Source organism: Thalassophryne amazonica, chromosome 22, assembly GCF_902500255.1.
Source record: "Thalassophryne amazonica chromosome 22, fThaAma1.1, whole genome shotgun sequence".
NCBI lineage: Eukaryota > Metazoa > Chordata > Actinopteri > Batrachoidiformes > Batrachoididae > Thalassophryne > Thalassophryne amazonica.
This window is the reverse complement of record NC_047124.1, coordinates 6,442,619-6,465,843: the sequence shown is the minus strand read 5'-3', so window position 1 is coordinate 6,465,843 and position 23,225 is coordinate 6,442,619. Positions and strand designations below refer to the sequence as shown.

The following is a 23,225-nucleotide window of genomic DNA, read 5'->3' as shown; positions in this document are numbered from 1 at the left end:
ATTTCTTTACGTGGTGCATTAAATTCAAAATTCTAATTTATTAATTTATATAGCGCCAGTTCACGATAAAATCGTCTCAAGGCGCTTCACACACAAAAAAAAAAACAATTAAAAATTTAAAATCAATAAAAAAAAGACCATAAAAGAATACAAGAATAAAAACACTTCATAACTTAACACAGTCCACTTTTTGAACTGTTTAGATTTTTTTATTCTGAGTTTTCACATATCCCATAATCCCTTGCGTGCCAGAGAGTCGCTGCAGTCAAAACAACATAGAGAATCCACACGATGACAGTTGTAAATGAATATTATACTACAAAAATGTCATTTTTTTTATGCTTTTCATCATGTTAATAAGAGACTGCTGCATGATACCCTGAAAATTTGCTAAAACAATTATAACAAAAAAATCCCTGTCTGCTACATTTAATCTGTGTGGAATTTAATAAGCGCAAACTGAATTTCAGACATATTATATATATTAGTCTGGAACAAAGAGGACAAACAGTGTTGTAAAGAACAATAATCAAGATGTTAAAGAGCAAACTTCACTTTCCCCCAGAATGACATGAACAGGAAGCAAGTGGAGCTCACAGCAGCTCCCAATGAAAATAACGGAGTGTGATTCTCGCATGTTTACATAAAATAAACACAATAACAACATCTAAAAACCCAGAGAATATGTTCACAAGGGTTTTAGGCACAATATAAAAATAGTTTTATGTTGTGATGTTAATTGTGTTGTCCGTGTGCAGCGGTTAAAGTGAAGTGTGATCAGAGCGTATCGTAGTGCAGCAGATAAGTGAATATTTACTGAGGGATCCTTCAAATGGTGATGCAAGCACCAAATTTGGCACACATACTCCTCAGACATTACTCTTTTAAAAATGGCGGGTACCCACATGAACTTTCAATAGGCGGCCAAGAAGGGGTCAATTGAAGTATTACACAGGGGTCAAAATTTAAAAATGCTCCAATCATATTGAAAGGTATTCCATATTATTTGTCTGATCATAAAGATTCCACAAGGTATAGTTTGGACTATCTGTGAATGAATGTTCTGGAGTTATGGGGTAAAAACACCAAGAACAGTGACAAAGGTCAATTTCAATTTGTACAGGGGTCAAAAGTTAAAGTTGCTCCAATTTTGGTAAAAAGTGATGCAAATTATTAGTTGGGTGAATACGGTTTTAAAAAGGAATAGTTTGCATCATGTATCATGCTTAGTTATCATGTTACAGGGTAGCATATGTCACATGTCATAGAATCCAATGGATGCTGATATTGTTTAACCTTTACTTTGCAAACCAAGCACACAACACAGTCAAAACTATTCCATTTATTAATCCTATTAGCTCAACCAGTAATTTGCACCACTTTTTACCAAAATTGGAGCAACTTTAACTTTTGACCCCTGTACAAACTGAAATTGACCTTTCTCAGTGTTCTTACTCCAGACCATTCATTCACAGATAGTCCAAACTATACCTTTTTGGAATCTTTATGAGCAGACAAATAATATGGAATACCTTTCAATATGATTGGAGCATTTTTAAATTTTGACCCCTGGTACTTCAATTGACCCCTTCTTGGCCACCTATTGAAAGTTCACGTGGGTACCCGCCATTTTTAAGACTAATGTCTAAGGAGTATGTGTGCCAAATTTGGTGCTTGCATTTGAAGCTTTTTTTTCAGTTATCCGCTGCACTATCAATGCAGTTCTCAATGTTCCTGAGATCTCGCAGCGCAGCGACCTCTCACATTTTGCGGGATTTGAAACCTGAAAAGCCTCGGTTCAACTCCAGTCCAGTAGGTGGCGGTGATGTTTGCTCACTGAAACATATGAAGAAGTCGAAGCCGAACAGCAGCATTTCCTGATTCTCGACGTTCGATCGTCGACTTTTAATTAGCGAATAAGCTCCATCCGGTACCGAACCGAACCGCCCTGAAGTGAAGCGAAGGAGACACGATGAGCGCGGACAAACAGTCTAGATCTTCGATTGAAGACGACTTTAATTATGGCACAAACGTTGCCACTGCGAGCATTCAGATACGTATGGGTAAGATACGTCATTAGTGCCTCTGACGTCACTACAGGTAGTCGGGCTTCACTCACGTCTGTGAAAATGTCGTTTAAATGTTTTCAGTCTTTTATGACCTACTGGACTCTAAACTTTATGACGTCATGTTTGAACTGACGATGTATTTAGATTTAAAAATCACAAACCCATCAAAATACTACAGACGTCACTGAAGTTACAGACAGATCATGTCATATACAGTAGTGTTCAGAATAATAGTAGTGCTATTTCATAGCCTTAAGAGTGTGCATATCATGAATGCTTGGTCTTGTTGGATTTGTGAGAATCTACTGCATCTACTGGTACCTTGTTTCCCATGTAACAATAAGAAATATACTCAAAACCTGGATTAATCTTTTTAGTCACATAGCACTACTATTATTCTGAAAACTATCTCAAACTCGAACCGTTGTACGAGTTTGAGATAGTACGTAGGACCTCCGGCTTCTTTCCTTAATGGCATTCATCATATCCACTGCAATATCCTGGATGACAACCACCCAGCCTGGTCCATCCCCATATCACCAGAATATTCACCTACCTGCTGCAGCCATGTGTAAAGGTGGGCATGTCCTTGGTCTTCTCCAGTCTCTGGAGTCCTCAACGCTGATGCACCCACCTGCTGGATCAGGACCAGAGAGAAACACCACCTCCAATTTAAGACCAGATTTCTAAACGGATGCTTTTTACTATGTTTCCCTGTTTCCACACCGTAAAGGAAACCAGTCCAGGTGACAGCAGGTCACAGAGACAAAGGCCTGGATCCCAGTCCTGATGTGGATTTATTTATTGACGGTGGATCTGCCGGCCTATGATATTTGTGGGTTTTGTTTTTCAGACTTCCTGCGGAAGGTTTACAGCTTGTTGACCGTACAGATGGTCCTGACCACAGCGACCTCTGGACTCTTCATGTTCTGTCAAACCATCAAAGACTTTGTTCATGCTAGGTGAGTGCGCTTCAGTTTAGCATGACTTATGATTACCGCTTGAATAGTTGTTGTGCTTTTTGTGGGAAAAATTTATGTAAAATTTGTTCTGTCAATGTTCCGTTTGAGTATGTGGCCGTGATTGGAGCAGCCACATGCTAAATTGAACGGAGGATTGCGTTCATTTCCTGAGGAGGAATTCTGTGATGTCATAAAAGCCATGTGATCTTCCTTTGTCAGCCCTGCTGTGGTTTTGGGTTCAGCTCTGGGTTCTCTGGTTCTGCTGGTGGCTTTGGCTGCTTATCGACACCAGCATCCAGCCAATCTCTACCTCCTGCTTACGTTTGTAAGTAATCAGACGTACACCTTCTTTATGACGTGCAGGGAGATTTCTAATTTAAAATCAGTGAAAATGTTTCATTTTTGTTTTTCCCATTGTGAACAAAGGTAAGTTTGAAGCACCGTTTCACAAATATACATTTATTTGTGTCCTCCACAGTAACTGCACCCTTCTAAGTGCTGTGTCCCAGTTCAGGGTCTCCATCCTTCTAAGGGCTGTGTCCCAATTCAGGGTCTGCATCCTTCTAAGGGCTGAGTCCCATGAAGCTCTTCAGGCTTCAGCCCTTCAGACACAGAGGAGGCCAGAAAAAAAGTTCTCACATCAAGAGCCCACGGAGCATCTTGCTGTTGTGTCACTATGTTTTCCCACCTCTACCTCCTGTTGCCTGGCAACCTTAACAGCTGCATGCACCAAGCTAGCATTGAGGGTGTAAGCCTTAGTTTACTAACCATTTTTTAGTACTTATATATACTTATAAATATTACTTGTTTATGAGTGGGTTTTTTTTTTTTTTTTGGCCAACTTTTATCTTTGGGGGGCGTCACTCAGTAACTATTTTCGGGTGAAAGAAGCAGGATGTGAGCATCGGCTTCTTCATAAGCAGCCTTTGAAATGGGACAGCCTTGTTGCACCGCAGCTGAGGGTTACAGCCTTAGAAGGCTGCAGCCACTGAATTGGGACACAGCCGCTGACTTGCTGAGTGTCTTCTTCCTCAATGGTGTTAATTGTATGTTGCTTTGCAGACTCTGTTGGAGGCCGTTTCTGTTGCAACAGCCGGTAAGTGTTTTTAGTTCACGTGGTTCAGTTTTTTGGGGAATTAAGAAAAGATAAAAAATACTTAAAGTACATGAAGTCCTGGTGGGTCTTCTTCTGGTACTGTTGAGTCAGTGAGTCCTGGTTTTGTGGTTCCACTGTTGAAAGGACTCCCAATATTGCTGATTAGATATCAATTCATCAGGGGATTTTATGGTTGATCCAGGATCCTGACGAGACCACCGGGGGTCATCAGAAGAACCAGGTCTTATTCTTCTAGTTCTCCTCGGACCAACAAAACCGGGCTGACATCCAAAGTCAGTGAGTATCAAGGACCGCACATCAGCCTGAAACCACCCAGACTATGCAGAACTTCCTGGGTCAAACCCCGCCAAAAAGAAGAAGACAGAAGGATTTGGATTGCAGATCCAGTACCATCCAGTCTGTCCTTTCTGTTCACACTTCCACTGACAGTACCTTTGCACCAGGATCTGTTTCGTCTGACATCATTCAAAAACTGCACAAAATCTGCTGTGGCAAAATCCCCAAAATCATTTTTTCTGAGAAAACTGAATCAAACATCTGAATGTTTTCAAAAAAAAAAAATTTCATAATCCCCCTAAAACCTGAACCAGATCCAGCTTTTTTGTGGACTCTAGTCTGTGTCCTGTGTGTACTCAGTACTGTATTGTCCCACAGTGACGTTCTATGAGTACTCCACAGTACTGCAGGCCTTCTTCCTGACCTGTGCCGTGTTTGTTGGACTGACTGCTTTCACCTTCCAGACCAAACGAGACTTCAGTAAAATGGGATCAATGTGAGTAATTTTACTTGTGCCAAATATCTAAAAATGCTTTTGAAGTGTGAATTTTTTTTTTTTCGCTGTTTCTTGAAGTATTGGATGTGAACTGAAAGTAGAAGATGTGCCTCACTTGCAGTGAACATCTTTGACTTTTATTTTGGTGACAAACGGGATATTTGTGAAATCTCTTTTGTTGGTTAAATGAGAAACACTTTCAAAAGGGGTAACAGTTAATCAGGTGACATTTCTGCTACTGACTCGTTCATTTGAATTACTTTAGAACAGCTTTCTGCTAGCACAACCTCTGGACCGACCCCTCTCTATCCTCCCCAAGTCCCTCAAGGCTCCTTTAGAGGGAGTCGCCATCATTTTTCTTTAGTCTCTTAAGACTCCTTCAGCCGGAGTCACCTTCACTTTTCTTTTATTGGGAGTCGCCTTCATTTATATTTTTGTCTCTTAAGGCTCCTTTACAGGAAGTTGCCACCCCTTTTGCTTTAGTCTCTTAAGGCTCCTTTAGATTAAGTTGCTGTCCCTTTTCTTTAGTCTCTTAAGGCTCCTTTAGATTAAGTTGCTGTCCCTTTTCTTTAGTCTCTTAAGGCTCCTTTAGATTAAGTTGCGTCCCTTTTCTTTAGTCTCTTAAGGCTCCTTTAGATTAAGTTGCCGTCCCTTTTCTTTAGTCCCTTAAGGCTCGTTTAGATGAAGTTGCCGTCCCTTTTCTTTAGTCCCTTAAGGCTCCTTTAGATTAAGTTGCTGTCCCTTTTCTTTAGTCCCTTAAGGCTCCTTTTAGATGAAGTTGCTGTCCCTTTTCTTTAGTCTCTTAAGGCTCCTTTAGTCGGTGTCACCCTCACTTTTCTTTCATTGGGAGTCGCCATCATTTTTATTTTTGTCTCTTAAGCCTCCTTTAGTGGAAGACATTCCTCCCTGTTCTTAAACCCTTTTTTAACGTGTTATTTTTGGCTGACCTTATGTTGTCTTGCAGACTGTTCGCCTGCTTGTGGATCCTGATCATTGCAGGTGTTATGAAGGTCAGTGCACTGACTTTGCTATCGATTACATTCTGTGATTTTTGAACAACAGCATATTAAAAGGTCAGATCTGTGCTCACAGTACACCACTGATGGACTTTTATTTCACTGAATCTTCAGGTGTGTGTGTGTGTGAGATAAACTGTGTAAAACGACCATTACTTTTTTTTTTTATCTGAGCTGGTGTGTCAGTATGTTGGTGAGTTCATTCGTTCCAGCCTTTGTCAGCAGTAACTCAAAAGCGTCAGACGCTGTCATCTTGTCCGTCCCAGCGAGGACAAAGCTCACAAACTGCGTCTTTTTGTAGTGTTATTTGTTGTTGTTCCACTTTGATTGGACAGTAGAAGACTGAGGCGTGTCTGTTTTCATGCTGGTCTGTCTGCAGCTCTTCTTCCACTCTGACAGCTTGGACCTGCTTCTGGCTGCAGCTGGTGCTCTGGTCTTCTGCGGCTTCATCATCTACGACACCAACCTGCTGATGAGGCACCTATCCCCCGAGGAACACATCCTGGCCTCCATCAACCTCTACCTGGACATTGTGAACCTCTTCCTGCACCTTCTGCGCCTCCTTGAATCCTTGAAGAAACACTGAGGCTCGTGCCCATCCAGTGGTTCCACTCTGAGTTTGGGCTGAGGGAATTCTTACAATTGAAGGACTTGAGGGAACTCAATCTTTAAGGGAAGTTGAACTAATTAATTTCAGGGCTTTTGAATCCAACTTGTTCTTTGGTTCTGTTAGAACTGTATGGTTAGCGTTCCAGGACTTGACACGTGGTGCTTGTTAAAACTCACCACCGTTGCTTTGAATTGTCACAGTCTGTTAATTTGTGGTATTTTCTACCAGGTTGGTTCCAGCTAAACTTTTCGTTTAACTTTGAGCGCCTTGGGGCAACTGTTTGTTGTGATTTGGCGCTATATAAGAAACAAGTTGATTGATTGATTGATTGATTGAACTTTCTGCTTCATAAACAGAATTATTTGAATAGTTTGAGTTTTTATTTTAAATGTTGCAGATGTAAATTGTTCTATTTGTGATGTAATTATGTCAGTTCCTGCTTCACTTTGATAAATATTGTATTGCAAAGCATTCACTTGTAAAAGGTGGGGAAAAAAATAGAACTCTATAGAACTCGATGCTAAAGTACCCTTTGGCCATATGGGCATGTAATCAATAAAAGAATGTGGCCTTTTGACCTCTTAAAATAGGTCAAGGTGAGCCATTTTTTAACTTTTCCAAGATCTGTGTCCCAAGAATGCTCCCTGTGAATTTAAAGACAGTAATAGGACTGGAGTTATGCTGCGCACAGACCAAAGGACACACGCATGCAAAGTCTTTGCAATACCCAATGGCCATATTTTGGCCTCTGATAAAAAATTTACCTGATTTTGTGTGAGTTTGAGTCTGAAATCCAAACGTTAAGTTGATTAAAGTAGCCACAATGTTTAAAATAGATTTGAATCAGGTCTGCTGCTCCAATCAGACTTTACATCTGAAATGATTTCGACAAACACTGAATCAGCTGTGTGACAGGAAACAAAGGGAGACGGGAGGGGGCGTGGCCAGCATCAGGTCCTTTTCATTTAAAATGACAGGTACAAAAAAAAGGGGCTATTTCTTTCATTTTAGTTTTGGCTCCAAACTTCAGTATCTTATTTTTAAATACCTCCTGAAATCTGTTAGCTTGTTGAAGTAATATGATCCCTTTAACTTTGTATTTTAAAGTTAACAGTATCTTTATGAAGAGGGTCAAATGAACAGATGATGTGGAACAGTTGAGTTTAATCACTGATTGAATGCTGTACAGAAACTTTTTTTGTTGTTTTTCCAATATCGGCCTGTTTCTGCACTCTATCAATGAAAAAAAAATCTGCATAGTTTGAATTTTGGCACTGTTAATAATGTTATTGATCTGCAGTATAAAAGCTTGTTTTCAAATTGTAAAGTGGTTAAGAGAGAAAAAATCAACACTGTTTAAGTTTAATAAAAATGACAATCTTAAATTTCAAAAACAAAAGTGGATTGTTTCTGTATGAAGCCTGATGCGACTCTTCGGTAGCTGTGATTGAAGAGAAATGAGCCGGCTGTAAAAGTGATTTTTTTTTCTTCATGTTAAAACACTGTTGTTATAATACAGAGCTGTGATTAACTTTGTGATTGAAGGAGCTTTTTATGTAAATACAGTTGACTCCAGATTTCAATGTGATGTCATAAAGCAAATGAAACAGTAAAGGGTGTGTAGGGTTTTTTTTTTTTTCTTCATTGATCTGGGCACTTCCTGGCTCCTTTCCTCACCTTTGTTCAGGAAGTTTGGGTAATGACTGAAAGGATAAGGTCAAGGATACAAGCAGTGGAAATGAGAGTCCTATGTCTGAAGTCTGGGCTTACACTCTGGGACATGTTGACAAGCTCAACTGTCTGGGAGGGACTCTGAGTAGAGCCGCTGCTTCTTTGAATCGAAAGGAGCTAGCTGAGGTGATTCAGGCATGTGGTGGGGAGGTCCAGGACACGCTGGAGGGATTATTTTTCCCAGGTCATTTGGGAATGCCTTGAGATTCCCCAGGAAAATTGGAGGATTTGTTGTAATCCAGTTTGTAGTTTAGGAGTTTGTGACGTCATAGAGTCTGGTTCCATGAAAGTGCAAAAGAAAATCACTAGCAAAGACCCACAGCGTGAAGTGGAGGAGGTCAAAGGTTACAGCCAGAGCTATGTTGGGTGACACTGAAGCAGGATTTGATTTCAGGAGAGAGAGTTCCCAAACCTGAGGAATGTAGCGCTTGTGGGTCACAAATATTTGGACAGGAAGTGCAGGAAGAGAGAAATAATGGAACAGGACCAGAGAGAAGTAAAACACACTAATGTAGCACTGAGGCTTTTTAATTTTCAAAACTTTATTTTAACAAATACAATAACAAACAAAAGACAAGGCCACAATAATGTTCACAGTATTACCATTATAAATAGAGACAGAAAAGAAAAATAAAATAAATTGTACAACTACCAAAGTAAATTGATACTTTAACATTAATTCTCTTTTTTTTTAAGTATTATATAAGTAGAGTTTATGACATTTTGGAGTTATGTAGCATTGAGGCATCATGGGCGGCCTTCTTAATTATGACGTCATCGTTGTACCGTTCGCTTCCGCCGGTGGCGCTGTTCGGCTTTTGAGTAACCTAATAACGTTCGTCACTTCCGTTGCACAGCCTATTCTGTTTTAGCCAACATGGCGTCCACGCAGTTTACAGATGAGGAGCTTATCTCCGAATTAAAGCGTTTTGGCTTCACACCGGGTCCGGTCACCGAACATACTCGTCCGGTTTATTTGAAGAAACTGAAGAAGCTTCGCGAAGAGTGGCAGCAGCAGCAGCGGGGCTCCAGGACCGGGAAAGTCCGGATTAGCGGGCCCGTTAGCATCTCCACGGCGGGATCCGGGCCAGCCGCTCGTGACGTCACGGAGCTCAACTCGAGCAGGAGACCGGGCCGGAAGTCATCGGTTCTGGGCTTCAGCTCGGACGAGTCTGACGCTGAGGCCCCGCTGAGGAGAAGTGGTCCGAACCAGAAGGTCCGGACCGCTCACAAGAGCCCGTCAAACGGTTCTTCTCCGGGCCCGGACAGACACGCAGCCTGGGGACTCGACTCCGAGGATGATCGAACCGAGAAAAAGTGTCGGTCTGTGAACGGCCGCCGGTCTGCTCCCGTTAAACTTCCCGGAGATTATTCCGACTCAGACGACGACCGGGACCGGCTGGAGACCAGGAGGAGGACGACCCCGAGACCTGCGCCGCCCTCTGAAGGATCGGGTCTCGGATCCGCGTCCGGAGAGACCGAGGAAGGCATGAACCCGCCCCGGAGACCCGACAAGGTGGGGAGTCTGCGGGAGGAGGATAAGGAGGAGAAGCCGGCAGGAGTTCCCGTGGTCTTCTCCAGGAGGTCCATCTACGAGAACCACGGAAGTACTACGAGGAACCACCACGTGGACAACGTGGAGGACGGGGCTTCCAGGCTAAGACACCGGACCCAAACCAACCACAGCGGGTCCAACCACACCTCCAGACAGTCGGTCCGGGAGGAGGAGCTGCTCCAACAGTTCCGGGGTGAGGAGGTGACCTCCTCTGGGAGCTTCAGTGCTCATTATCTCTCCATGGTCCTCCTGACGGCGGCATGCCTCTTCTTCCTGCTGCTGGCCCTCATGTACCTGAGGATGAGGGGTTCTGGAACCCCGGAGACCAGCGTCGTCAGTAAGTCCCTCTCCAGCTTCACCCCCAAAACCATGAAACATTAGGTGACAAAGTCGTGAAAGGAGCCAGGAATCAACTCTGTGATGTCATAAAGAAGGTCCTCAGATCATCACCACAATGTAAAAAAATATTTCTTGAACCAGAGACTCACTAATCACAACGTTATCATATAAAACAAACAAACAAAACACACAATACTGACAGAGTGGGCGTGTCCATCATGTTAAAGAGGAATAATCAGTCTGACTTAGAACTCAAACAGTATCAAAGGCTGAACAGTCACATGATAGAATTGGACATAGCAAGCTAAAATCCCAGTAAGCGTCTGAGGACTCATTCCTGCAGAAGAACAAACAGCTCATTAATTGTCGACTTGTAAATATATACTCATATATTTTATCTTATTTTCCCTTATTTTTACTTCTTTGTTTTGAAATAGCCTGTTCTGGCACTATGTTAAATTGGAGAACTAACTGTTATTTATGTCATATTTGTTGTAAATATTTATTTTGCATAATTAATAAAAAAAAATGTTGGCTTGTATTGGCTGAAGAGCGGCGCCACCGGATGGCCAGAAAGCTGAGGTGAGAAGCGGTTTATTGAGTGTGTTTTCAGATTTCCCCATATCGGTCAGCTGCCTGATTACAAATTTTTTTTGCCCCAATTAAAAAGATGGACCCAGGGTTGGAAAAATACCAGCGTTCCCCTTAAAAGAAATCTGTTTTCCAGGTCTCAACGTTGTACAGTACGACTGAAAGGACCAGAACGCTGAGGATTTTGGCGATTGTCCTCGTGAAAAACAGACCACATTTTGTCAAACTGCAGAGATAAGTTAAAATAATCACTTTGACCCCTAGATTCAACAGTGTCTCAAATATGGATCAGGTTTTAATAAACCATTAAATCCATAAAAGACTTGAATCAGGTTCTCTGTCCATCTTTGGCTCGAACAATCTCAAAGCAAATACAAGATTGATCACCAAAAAAATGAAATAACATCAGCCATCTTTATTGATACATGCATCTTTTGTTGAGAATCGGTGCATAAAATCGGCCACATGATACGTCACGCTTGAGCTTTATCAACATAAAAGCAAAACGTACTTTAGAGGACCCACAGATTGCCGCACACACACACCTCTCTATGCGTGTCTTTACCCCCTCAGAGAAGGACGGTGCACAGTGTTGCAGAGCTCTATTCATTCGAGAAATCAATCAATCAATCAATCAACTTTTTTCTTGTATAGCGCCAAATCACAACAAACAGTTGCCCCAAGGCGCTCCACATTGCAAGGCAAGGCCATACAATAATTATGAAACACAGTCTACGTCTAAAGCAACATAACCAAGGGATGGTCCAGGGTCACCCGATCCAGCCCTAACTATAAGCCTTAGCGAAAAGGAAAGTTTTCTATCAAATTCTACTGTGTGCGCAAAAGATGCCTTTGATTAGTTCATGCACATGATAAGAATCTGAATTGTGCTTAATTACCAAGTGTCCACAGAGACCTGATTCATGAGCAGGGTTTGGACAGAGATTTGTGGTGAAGATCTGCGTCTGTGCGTTCACATCAGCGTCTCATTCATGTGAGTGTGCTGTGCGACGTTTTCATCTCCTGACCAGATTCTTTCTTCATTTTAGTTGGGAATCATCCCTTTGGCAGTGACTTTGACGTGACATATGTAAGTAGATATTTCTGTTTCTCTCTCACTTCTCAGTTGTGGTTGGTTTTGATGAAACGTTGGAAGTGTGTGTTATCAACATGTTGATTCTTCAGGATCTGAGAGAGAAGGGCCTGATCCTGAAGCTTTTGCTCCACTTACACGACCACCTGGCCCACGTTGCTGGTAACCGTTGCGCTTATTTCTGTCATATTTTAGATGTAGCTGGTTATGGTTTGCATTCAGAGTTGAACTTTGACTGTAACATGTGTGGCAGCACTTTACAAATCAGATTTTAGTTTTGTTTGTAATCCTGATTGTCTTTTTTTCATTAAGTGCTATTTATAGTGATTATTTTTCCACACTGGATATTCCACAGTTTACATAATCCATCTTTTTGACAGATTCTGTGCAACATTTACAGCAGTTTGAGAACTGCTCTATTAATGATGCTGACACCTTTATTCTGTGTGTGCTGAACTGTGCTCTTAGTGTTGTTTGTGCTTTCAGGGCAACATGAATGTGGCAACAAGCAGCTTGTGAACAGGAGTGTGTCCATGGCTGAGGCTTCAGAGTACTTACTGGTATGTTGACATTTTCCTGTTATCCTTGAAGACGAAGACTGGGTTTTCCAAACTTCTAGTTTCCTGTGGATCTCTTGGACTATACAGTCCTGAATCCTGCCTGTCTGGGTCACTTGCACAGTTGGGGGAAGTTTGGGATAATGTAGGAATTCCAGCTGTTGGTTTTAGATTCCCTCCCCCTCTAGCTGCCACCTTATCGTGGTGGGGGAGTTTGCGTACCCGGATGATCCTAGGAGCTATGTTGTCGGGGGCTTTGTGCTCCCTGTAGGGTCTCCCAAGGCAAACAGATCCTAGGTGACGGGTCAGACTAAGGGCAGTTCAGAACCTCCATGACCAGTAAAAGATCAAGGACTGTGACGTCGCCCGGTATGGCGGAGCCGGGGTCCCACCCTGGAGCCAGGCCTGGGGTTGGGGCTCGCGCGCGAGCGCCTGGTGGTTAGGCCTTAGCCCATGGGGCCCAGCCGGGCTCAGCCCGAAAGAGTGATGTGGGCCCGCCCTCCTGTGGGTTCACCACCTGCAGAGGGGGCCATGGGGGTCGGGTGCAGAGAAGATTGGGTGGCAGTCAAGGGCGGGTGGCCCGGCAGTCCGGTCCATGCTCACAGCCTCTGGCTTTTGGGACATGGAATGTCACCTCGCTGGGGGGGAAGGAACCTGAGCTTGTGCGGGAGGTTGAGAGATACCGACTAGAGATAGTCGGGCTCACCTCCACGCACAGCTTGGGCTCTGGTACCCAACTCCTGGAGAGGGGCTGGACGCTTCATTTTTCTGGCGTCGCCCACGGGAGAAGCAGAGAGCTGGGGTCGCATTGCTTATTGCTCCCCAGCTCAGTCGCCAAGTGTTGGAGTTTACTCCGGTGAACGAGAGGGTCGCGTCCCTACGCCTTCGGGTCGGGGACAGGTCTCTCACCGTTGTCTCGGCCTACGGGCCAAGCAGCAGTGCAGAGTACCCGACCTTCCTGGAGTCCCTGGGAAGGGTACTACATAGCGCTCCGACTGGGGATTCCATTGTTCTCCTGGGGGATTTCAATGCCCACGTGGGTGGCGACAGTGAGACCTGGAGGGGGGTGATCAGGAAGCACGGCCTCCCCGATCTGAACCCGGGTGGTGTTCAGTTATTGGACTTCTGTGCTAGTCACAGTTTGTCCATCACAAACACCATGTTCGAGCACAAGGGTGTCCATAAGTGCACGTGGCACCAGGACACCCTGAGCCGGAGGTCGATGATCGACTTTGTAGTCGTATCATCTGACCTTCGGCCACATGTCTCGGACACTCGAGTGAAGAGAGGGGCAGAGCTGTCGACTGATCACCACCTGGTGGTGAGTTGGATCCGCTGGGAGGGTAGGAAGCCGGTAAGACCTGGCAGGCCCAAACGTATCGTGAGGGTCTGCTGGGAACGACCGGTGGAACCCTCTGTCAGCGAGGTCTTCAACTCCCACCTCCCGGAGAGCTTCTCCCAGATCCCGGGGGAGGTTGGAGACATGGAGTCCGAGTGGACCATGTTCTCCACCTCCATTGTCGATGCGGCTGCTCGTAGCTGTGGTCGTAAGGTCTCTGGTGCCTGTCGCGGCGGCAATCCCCGAACCCGGTGGTGGACACCGGAAGTAAGGGATGCCATCAAGCTGAAGGAGGAGTCCTACTTATCTTTGTTGGTAGGTGGGACCCCAGAGGCAGCTGACAGGTACCGGCAGGCTAAGCGTGCCGCAGCCCGTGCGGTCGCAGAGGCAAAAACTCGGGTCTGGGAGGAGTTCGGGGAGGCTATGGAGGAGGACTATCGGTCGGCCTCGAAGAGATTCTGGCAAACCGTCCAACGCCTCAGGAGGCAGAAGCAGCTCTCCACCAGCACTGTTTACGGTGCGGGTGGGGAGCTGTTGACCCTGACTGGGGATGTTGTCGGGCGGTGGAAGGAGTACTTCGAGGATCTCCTCAATCCCATCGTCACGTCTTCCGAAGAGGAAGCAGAGACTGGGGACTCGGAGGCGGACTCATCCATTACCCAGGCCGAAGTCACCAAGGTGGTTAGAAAGCTCCTTGGTGGCAAGGCTCCTGGGGTGGATAAAATCCGTCCTGAGTACCTTAAGTCTCTGGATGTTGTGGGGCTGTCTTGGCTGACACGCCTCTGCAACATCGCGTGGCGATCGGGGACAGTGCCTCTGGATTGGCAGACCGGGGTGGTGGTCCCTCTGTTTAAGAACGGGGACCGGAGGGTGTGTTCCAACTATAGGGGGATCACACTCCTCAGCCTCCCCGGTAAGGTCTATTCCAGAGTACTGGAGAGGAGAATTCGACCGATGGTTGAACCTCGGATTCAGGAGGAGCAGTGTGGTTTTCATCCTGGTCGCGGCACACTGGACCAGCTCTACACGCTCCATCGGGTGCTCGAGGGTTCATGGGAGTTTGCCCAACCAGTCCACATGTGTTTTGTGGATCTGGAGAAGGCATTCGACTGTGTCCCTCGGCGCACCCTGTGGGGAGTGCTCTGGGAGTACGGGGTCCGGGGTCCTTTGCTAAGGGCTATCCGGTCCCTGTACGACCGCAGCAGGAGCTTGGTTCGCATTGCCGGTAGTAAGTCAAACCTGTTTCCAGTGCACGTTGGCCTCCGCCAGGGCTGCCCTTTGTCACCGGTTCTGTTCATTATTTTTATGGACAGAATTTCTAGGCTCAGCCAGGGTGTAGAGGGGGTCTGGTTTGGGAACCACATAATCTCGTCTCTGCTGTTTGCGGACGATGTGGTTCTGTTGGCTTCGTCAAATCAGGACCTTCAGCGTGCACTGGGGCGGTTTGCAGCCGAGTGTCAAGTGTCCGGGTTGTAAATCAGCACCTCCAAATCCGAGGCCATGGTTCTCGACCCATACAAGGTGCTTTGCCCTCTTCAGGTCGGTGGAGTGTCCTTGCCTCAAGTGGAGGAGTTTAAGTATCTCGGGGTCTTGTTCACGAGTGAGGGACGGATGGAGCGTGAGATTGATAGACGGATTGGTGCAGCATCTGCAGTGATGCGGTTGCTGTATCGGACCGTCGTGGTGAAGAGAGAGCTGAGTAGGGGGGCAAAGCTCTCGATTTACCGATCGATCTACGTTCCGATCCTCACCTATGGTCATGAGATTTGGCTCATGACCGAAAGAACGAGATCGCGAGTACAAGCGGCCGAGATGAGTTTCCTCCGCAGGGTGGCTGGGCGCTCCCTTAGAGATAGGGTGAGGAGCTCGGTCACTTGGGAGGAGCTCGGAGTCGAGCCGCTGCTCCTCCACGTCGAAAGGAGTCAGTTGAGGTGGCTCAGGCATCTTTTCCTGATGCCCCCTGGATGCCTCGCTGGAGAGGTGTTCCGGGCACATCCCACTGGGAGGAGGCCCCGGGGAAGACCGAGGACACGCTGGAGGGATTACATCTCTCGGCTGGCTTGGGAACGCCTTGGGGTTCCCCCGGAGGAGCTGGAGGAGGTGTGTGTGGATCGGGAGGTCTGGGCGGCTTTGCTTGAGCTGCTGCCCCCGCGACCCGACTCCGGATAAAGCGGAAGAAAATGGATGGATGGATGGATGGATGGATGGATGGATGGATGGATGGATGGATGGATGGATGGATGGATGGATGGATGGATGGGTTTTAGAAAAAGTTGTTTTTCTTGTTGTCATCATTGCTCATGTTTTTGTTGTGTAGAGACTGAATAGAGATTTTGAAGATTTAATTCACACTTCTCTGGAATGGATCCTCCGCACAGACAAGGACGTGGGGATAAGGTAAACAAAACAAAATGTTATGTTGGTGTGTGAGTCGGTCTGCATGCCTAAACTCACTGCGTGTGTGTTTACAGACTGATAGGACAGACTGTGGATGAGCCCGTGACTGATGTGTCTGAGGTCACATGGCTCGAGTCTACACATCCAAACATGCCGTTCATGTGTCGTTTCCAAAGAGCCTTCCTCGTCGTCGCCAGCAGAGTCTTCCTCTGTGCAGCCGGTGAGCTTAAAAAAACACAAAAACATAGAAACACACGAAATACCAACAACGTTTGTGACTCTGGTCTTTATGTAAATGTACAGCAAAGGTCAAGGTCATCCACAGGGGCTATTGATTATATATCATAACATTTAGGGTCATGTATTGATTAGATATCGGAACATTTACTGACTGTCATTTATTGATTATATATCAGAACATTTACTTGTGATTGTCTTTTGATTTATATATCAGAAAATTTGTAATGATTTTTTTTTCCTTCCTGTGAAGAACTGGAGTTTATTTTACTTTATTTTTTTACTATGATAATTATGTTTATTTTTTTGTCCCACCCGCTAAAGAGCTGCCCCCCAACTATATGAATATGAAAAAGGGAAAGTTGGTAGGCCTGATGTTTTTCAAGAAATTAGCCATGTTAGCTAACAGCATTGTGCTGCAATGTACCATGAGAGTTTTGGGTTTTAAATGTTGTTATTGTGGTTCATATTGGTTTAACAGTGTTGTTAGTGTTATTGATTCATTGTGTCTTTGTAGTTCAATTGGCTTAGTCCGTTTAGTTAAGCATCATGTTGCCGTTACCATAAGTGAGAAGGATAGTGGGTTTGATGTCTTCTGCCACCGTCTCTGTGGGTATGTAATAATAAAAGCGTGCGTGTGTGTAACTTCAATCATGGACAAACTGTGGACAGCTGATATTTGCCGTTTGGTATGCTTATGGCTGCGACGGTACACGCACTTTGATTGGCTGATTACTGGTCAGATATTTTCCCACATCCAGACCAGTTACCATGATAGTCAGTCCGCAACACGTGTTTTTTTTTTTTTTTTTTTTACAAACCAGGAAGCTAAAAACAAGATGAGAAAAGCCAAGTTGGACATAAACGTAAATATCTAAACAGCATCCGAAAAAACACAGATTGAAAGCTTACCAGCTAACAATGAGCCATCAGCAGCTTTCATATTCTGGTGATACTGCAAGTTCATATATATCATAGCCATATAATAAACGAATTATTAACCTCGCTTGCTCCTGTACAGGGATATCACACCTCCGTATTTTTCACATGGACCTTGCGAATGCTCGGTCTGTACTAACAACACGTCAGTCTGATATTACTCTGTACCGACCTCACGGTCGGTTAATAATCCTTTAGTATTTTAGGTTGAGGATGAACGCCATAAAAGCGGAACGTTGATAGAAGTAATATTTTTAGAAGAGCTACACATATTAGCTAACGACACTGAATAACGGACATTAAGGCAGTAAATTTACATAAACTATTTAGCAGGTGTAGGGGAAAAACTACAGAGGATCTTCAGACAGCACAAAATCCCAGTTTACTTTAAACCTGTTAACACCTTGAGACAAAAATTAGTTCACCCTAAGGACAGAATCCCTAGTTACAAACAGAGCAATGTATTGTATTCTATCAGATGTCAGGAAAACTGTAACGAACACTACATAGGTGAGACTAAGCAACGTTTACACAAAAGGCTATACCAGCACCGCAGAGAGGGTGCCAGTGGACCTCAGTCTACAGTTCATCTCCACCTTAAAGACACTAACCACACATTTGAGGACGAGGACAAGGAAGTTAAAATCTTAGCCAGAGAGAAGAAATGGTTTGCGAAAGGGGTCAAGGAGGCATTCTATGTGAAACAGCTGAAACCCAGCCTTAACCGGGGAGGGGGTCTGAGACACGCTTTGTCCCCTGTTTACAATGGGGTACTCAGGTCAAAGCAGTTTCAGTCTTTTGTTCATGGTAATGAGTCATTCACGTCATCAGAGAGTATGGCTTGTATGGCTTTGCCTTGCAATATGAAGTGCCTTGGGGCAACTGTTTGTTGTGATTTGGCGCTATATAAATGAAATTGATTTGATTTGATCAGGAGAGGCGTCAGTCCCATCATTAGGAGGGCAGCTGCCCTGTCATTAGCAGGGTGCTAACTAGAGCACATTAGGTGCTAATTAGAGCTATTGTTTAGTCTCCAGCCTATAGCAGTCTGCCTCTCGGTAGGTGGGGTCTGGTTAGGTTTAAAACTCCAGCTTTTGTGGCTTCTGTTTATTCTTCTCTACAAGAGTCAAGACAGAAGTCAGACTACCAGAGCAAGAATTTTAGCTGAGGAAGCTTCTGCGATTTCAAGCGAAACGTCCTCGCGTCAAGCAACCCAGTCCAGTCGAAGATTCAAGCTTCTCTACTATTAAAAAAACTACATAATAAACAGAAAATAAAGGGGTTGAGTTCCTCTTTTGAAAACCATTGAGGTCTAAGCTTCTAAAAACATTCTGGACTCACGCCATTCCAACTCATTATAGAAACATTACATAATTTATTATCACCCTTGAAAAATGTCAGCTACCTATTTTTTAAACACTATCTAGAGCCCGTGGATCCCTGCGGGATCCCATGCTAGTTTTGATTTATTTTCCCTCTCTTTGATCTCAGTTTTAGGCTCCCTGTTGGCTGTGATCTACTACATGAAGCATCGGTGGAGAAGACAGGAGGAAGAAACCAGGCAGATGTACGACATGGTGGAGAGGATCATTGGTATGGAACTACACCACAGTCAGGACCATAATATTTATTTGTACACGGGCGGCTATTCACAGCATGTTAGAGTTGAAAGCAGACTATGAACTTGAGCTTGTTGCTTCCATATCGGGTCAGCGATGGACAGTAATTCTGTGAACTTTATTTAAAGCTTGATGTTTGAATTCTTCTTCTTGTTGGTGGTGGTGTTCAGATGTGCTGAGGAGCCATACTGAGGCATGCCAAGAGAACCCAGACCTACAGCCCTACCTGCCCATTCCCCATGTCAGAGACTCTCTGGTGCCGCCTCAGGACCGGTCAGTACATATACTTCAATTCAGCAGAAGAACAACACAACAAATTCACCATTTTTCAGAAGAAAACATCCATTATTTCCTTTACTTTCCTACATTTCTGAGATGAATCTTTCTCAGAGGCTGTCCCGTTTTGCAGAAAGAAGATGAAGAAGGTTTGGGAGCGGGCTGAGAGGTTCCTGTGTGCCAACGAGTCCAGGATTCAAAAGGAGTCTCGGAGGATTGGTGGAGCCGACTTCCTGGTCTGGAGGTGGACTCAGTCTCCCGTCAGTTGTGATAAACTTTCCCAGATCCCCTCCAAAGTCTGGCAGGGAAAAGGTAAAAGGGTTTAAAGTAGGACTGTTCAGTCTTTGCTCACAAAGACTCAGCGTTCCAGACTTTAAAAAAAAAAAAAAGTCGTTTGTTCAGAAAAGTGAGCGACTTATCTGGCCTACAAACGTGTGTATGACACCACCTAGTGGAACTTCTCCGTTATTGACTTGAACACACGGAGAACTAGAAGAGTTCTCAGAGAGCGAGTACTAACAGCTGATGTTTATGTCTTCAGCATTCCCTCTGGACCGGAGGAACTCGCCTCCCAACAGCCTGACGCCATGTCTGAAGATCCGAAACATGTTTGACCCCATCATGTGAGCACTTTCAGCTGCACTGTTGTTGTTCCTGGTACATGCCTGGAGGCCTGGAGATGTAAAGGTTCTGTCTTGGTCTGGTTTTCAGGGAGGTTGGTGAGAACTGGGACCTGTCGATTCACGAAGCCATCTTGCAGAAGTGCAGTGACAACGACGGCATTGTCCACATTGCTGTCGACAAGAACTCCCGGGAGGTGTGCTGCCGTGCTGCAGACGACTTTTGACCTCTGCCGGTGTGTGTGGGTGTGTTAACCCGGGGTTGTGTGTGCTCTCTCACAGGGCTGTGTGTACGTGAAGTGTTTGTCTGCCGAGTACTCGGGGAAGGCTTTCAAAGCTCTGCATGGTTCCTGGTTTGATGGTAAGTGATGCAATGAGACTTCCTGTCACAAAGACCCAAACCCCAACACAGTCAGAGCGAGTGTCACGAAAGATAAATGCACAGGAAACCCCAAAAAAATATACATATATTCTTTATTGGTCAGTCTGTGAAATCATGAGATATAAAGCAACACAAGATGTGAAATTTCAGCTGCAGTTTGCTAGAAGGCACATGGGAGACTCTATCCTCGGTCATTTTTCTTGTATGAAAATCTGTTGACATTCGGTGAAATTATGTCTCAGCACTTTTAAATAATACATACAATGAATATCCTTTATTTTGCTATAATTTATAAGGAAATAATCATTAAAGGAATATTAAATACTATATTTAAATAATTTGATATAAGAACAATTACAGAGAGCTTTCAGAGAAAAGTTTAAATTCTTCTGATGTGGTTAAATGAATCTGAAGAGAATCTAGACATTAAAGTTTGACTCTAAATTGTGGAGTAATTTAGACACACATTTTCAAAACTTCTTGAGTTATTAATTGTCTGTTTTTATTGTTAAATACTGTTAACATGTTCCATATTGCTGTCTGCTATTGTCATGTATATAATTTAGTCATTTTCATTGTGTTTAATCTAATTTTCATTATTAATGATTTGCGCTGATAGAAAGTGCTAAACTTTTATTTGGCTGATATCTGCAGTACTTTAGTGTCAAACAATGTGGGAATCCCCTCTAAATTAACTGAATGTATTCATTTATTTTGCTTTTTGTGTTTGTTTTTGTTTTTTTACCTAAACTTATATGAAATGTTATTTTTTTATTAAAATATTTTTTATTAAAATGTTTTCCCTAAAGCTATAGGCAAAAAAAACCCCAACATTTTTCTCCCTCAAGTTTGTTGGGGGGGTGTTTCGCCCATATCACAACTCTGGTTATATTCTGTTCCAGTGTTATGAATAATTCAGTGCACTAACGCGTTCATATTGCGCCCCCTTCTGGCTAAACTGCACATTGATATAAAATGGCCTCTTGGTTTTTGTTTGACAGGTAAGCTGGTAACAGTAAAGTATCTGCGTTTGGACCGGTACCACCAGCGGTTCCCTCAGGCCCAGGGCTGTAGTACCCCCCTGAAGGCATCCAGCTCCAACCAGAACACTCCGACCCGTCTGCAGCGCTGCAGCTGAGGAAAGGTTCTTCTCTAGGCTTAGGATCAGAACCGCTTTCGTGGGACTGGGTGGGTTTGGGCATCAAGACATGCAGCAGCTGTTCAGTGGGTTCTGTTTTTCTGTCAGAACTGGACTCCAGCAGGAAACCGCGTCCCTGTTCTGGCTTTGGTGGAAACGTGGACCCTGCCTGTCTGAGAGACGTGAAGCCTTCAGCTCCAACACCATGTTTGTGTTATTTAGAACATCAGACGGCGTTTAAATAAACGTGGATCATCAAATCAACGAGCTGCTCACGTCTTCAAGCGGATCATATGACGCTAACGCCATCTTAGTTTCCTTCCAGTCATTTGTTTTCTGCTGAGTCGTTTCTGGGGAGGTGACTTTTTTTTTTTTTTTTTTTTTTTTTTTTTTTTTTTTTTTTTTTATATAAAGATGATTCACAGTCCTTTGAAGCTTTTCCCTGCCTATATTCTAATTTACTCCCAACGTATATTATTTCTTCTTTGAATTATTTCTCTTTGGTGTCTGTACATCCAAGTCTAATTTGACTTCCTGTAAAAAGTTATTTACATGTTTTATTTACAGACAACAAACCAGAATATTACCAAGTAATCTGGCCTTTTTATTTAAAACAAATAAATAAATAAATCACCCATTTCAGAGTGAAAACAAAATCACCACAATGTGATCCAAATTAAAGATATAAAACTCTAAACAGCAGGGGGTTCGCCCTCTCATCCAAAAACTACATCATCACTTTTGCAGCCATTTTCTTGAGACGCAACAGCAGATGGGACATGAACAGAATATACACAAAATTAGACATAAAATCTAAGCTGCAGTCTGCGGCCATGGCGCCTGGTGACCGACCGGTGGCGGTCTGAGTGGTCAGGTGACTGCCAGTGTGTCTTTGTCACTGGTCTTAATGTTTTCATGTCGTCGTGTTGTTGAGGACGGTGCTCTAATTTCTCGACTCACGCGTTTTGCCCCCCCACCCCTGAATGCCTCACACGCACACACCCGGCGCCCCCTGTGTAAGAAGATTGACCTCACTCTTTGTGTATTTAAAATGCAGTTGTTTTTACAGAAAACACTAAAAAGTCAGAGAGTTGAACCTTTTTTAAATGCAATGAATGTTTGAATTGTGTACTTGTAGTGTTAAATTGTACAAACGATGCACACGTTACAAACTGGTGCACTAGTTTTGCTCCAGACGACCCACTTGTGCCTTAAATGCTTTTTTGGAGTGGCATGGACCGGGTTCCGGAAAATCTCTAACTGCTTTCAGTCTGGTGGGTGAAACCTGCTGTAGTTGGATTTTTTTTTTTTTTCTCCAGACATTTTTGAATCTTGGTCTTTTGTAGCAGTTTCCTTTTTATATTCTGTCTTTTGATTTCTGTATGATTTTTTTTTTTTTTTTTTTTTTTCTTTTGTGGTTCCAGTTGTTACACGTCATTGTCCATCGAACTCCGTCAGCTTTAAACTTGTCAGGATGTATAAATAAATAATTTTGCTGTATCTCAGTGTATCACTGTAAAATTTATTTTTTTTTTCCTCCCTTCAGCGTGACGTCAACCTCGGATTGTAATTAGAGGGTGAATTGACGTGTAGTTTTTTTTTTCTTCTTCTTCTCTGTATTTTCTGTAAACGCTGTACATTTGAAGATATGTATTTAAATCCTGTATTTCCATGTTTTGCTCTTTAACCTGCTCACTGTATAATCCAGAGGCTTTAATGGGACTCACCTGTACAAATGGTTCAATTAAAAGTTTATTAGGGTTTTTGTAATTGTCTGGTACTTTTCTGTACTTTGCATACTTTACTTTCCCGAGCTTTTGCGGTTGCTGCTCAGTGTCATGGATCAGGTGGTTGTCGATTTGAGAG

General features: G+C 43.9%; 2 protein-coding genes across 2 annotated transcripts; both read left to right on the top strand.

Annotated features, from left to right (window-relative positions):
• Positions 1 to 1,813: 1,813 nt before the first annotated feature.
• Positions 1,814 to 7,945, top strand: tmbim4 (transmembrane BAX inhibitor motif containing 4). Its single transcript, XM_034163597.1, has 7 exons — positions 1,814 to 2,063; positions 2,923 to 3,031; positions 3,251 to 3,356; positions 4,094 to 4,127; positions 4,803 to 4,920; positions 5,885 to 5,930; positions 6,316 to 7,945. Exons 1-7 carry the CDS (start codon positions 1,973 to 1,975, stop codon positions 6,520 to 6,522), a joined length of 711 nt encoding a protein of 236 aa, XP_034019488.1. The 5' UTR covers positions 1,814 to 1,972; the 3' UTR covers positions 6,523 to 7,945.
• A 1,140-nt stretch (positions 7,946 to 9,085) lies between these two features.
• lemd3 (LEM domain containing 3) lies at positions 9,086 to 23,129 on the top strand. Its single transcript, XM_034163541.1, has 13 exons — positions 9,086 to 10,169; positions 11,812 to 11,852; positions 11,948 to 12,017; positions 12,342 to 12,415; positions 16,069 to 16,148; positions 16,223 to 16,368; positions 18,816 to 18,917; positions 19,114 to 19,216; positions 19,353 to 19,531; positions 19,761 to 19,842; positions 19,931 to 20,036; positions 20,122 to 20,200; positions 21,223 to 23,129. Exons 1-13 carry the CDS (start codon positions 9,155 to 9,157, stop codon positions 21,357 to 21,359), a joined length of 2,214 nt encoding a protein of 737 aa, XP_034019432.1. The 5' UTR covers positions 9,086 to 9,154; the 3' UTR covers positions 21,360 to 23,129.
• Positions 23,130 to 23,225: the final 96 nt, after the last annotated feature.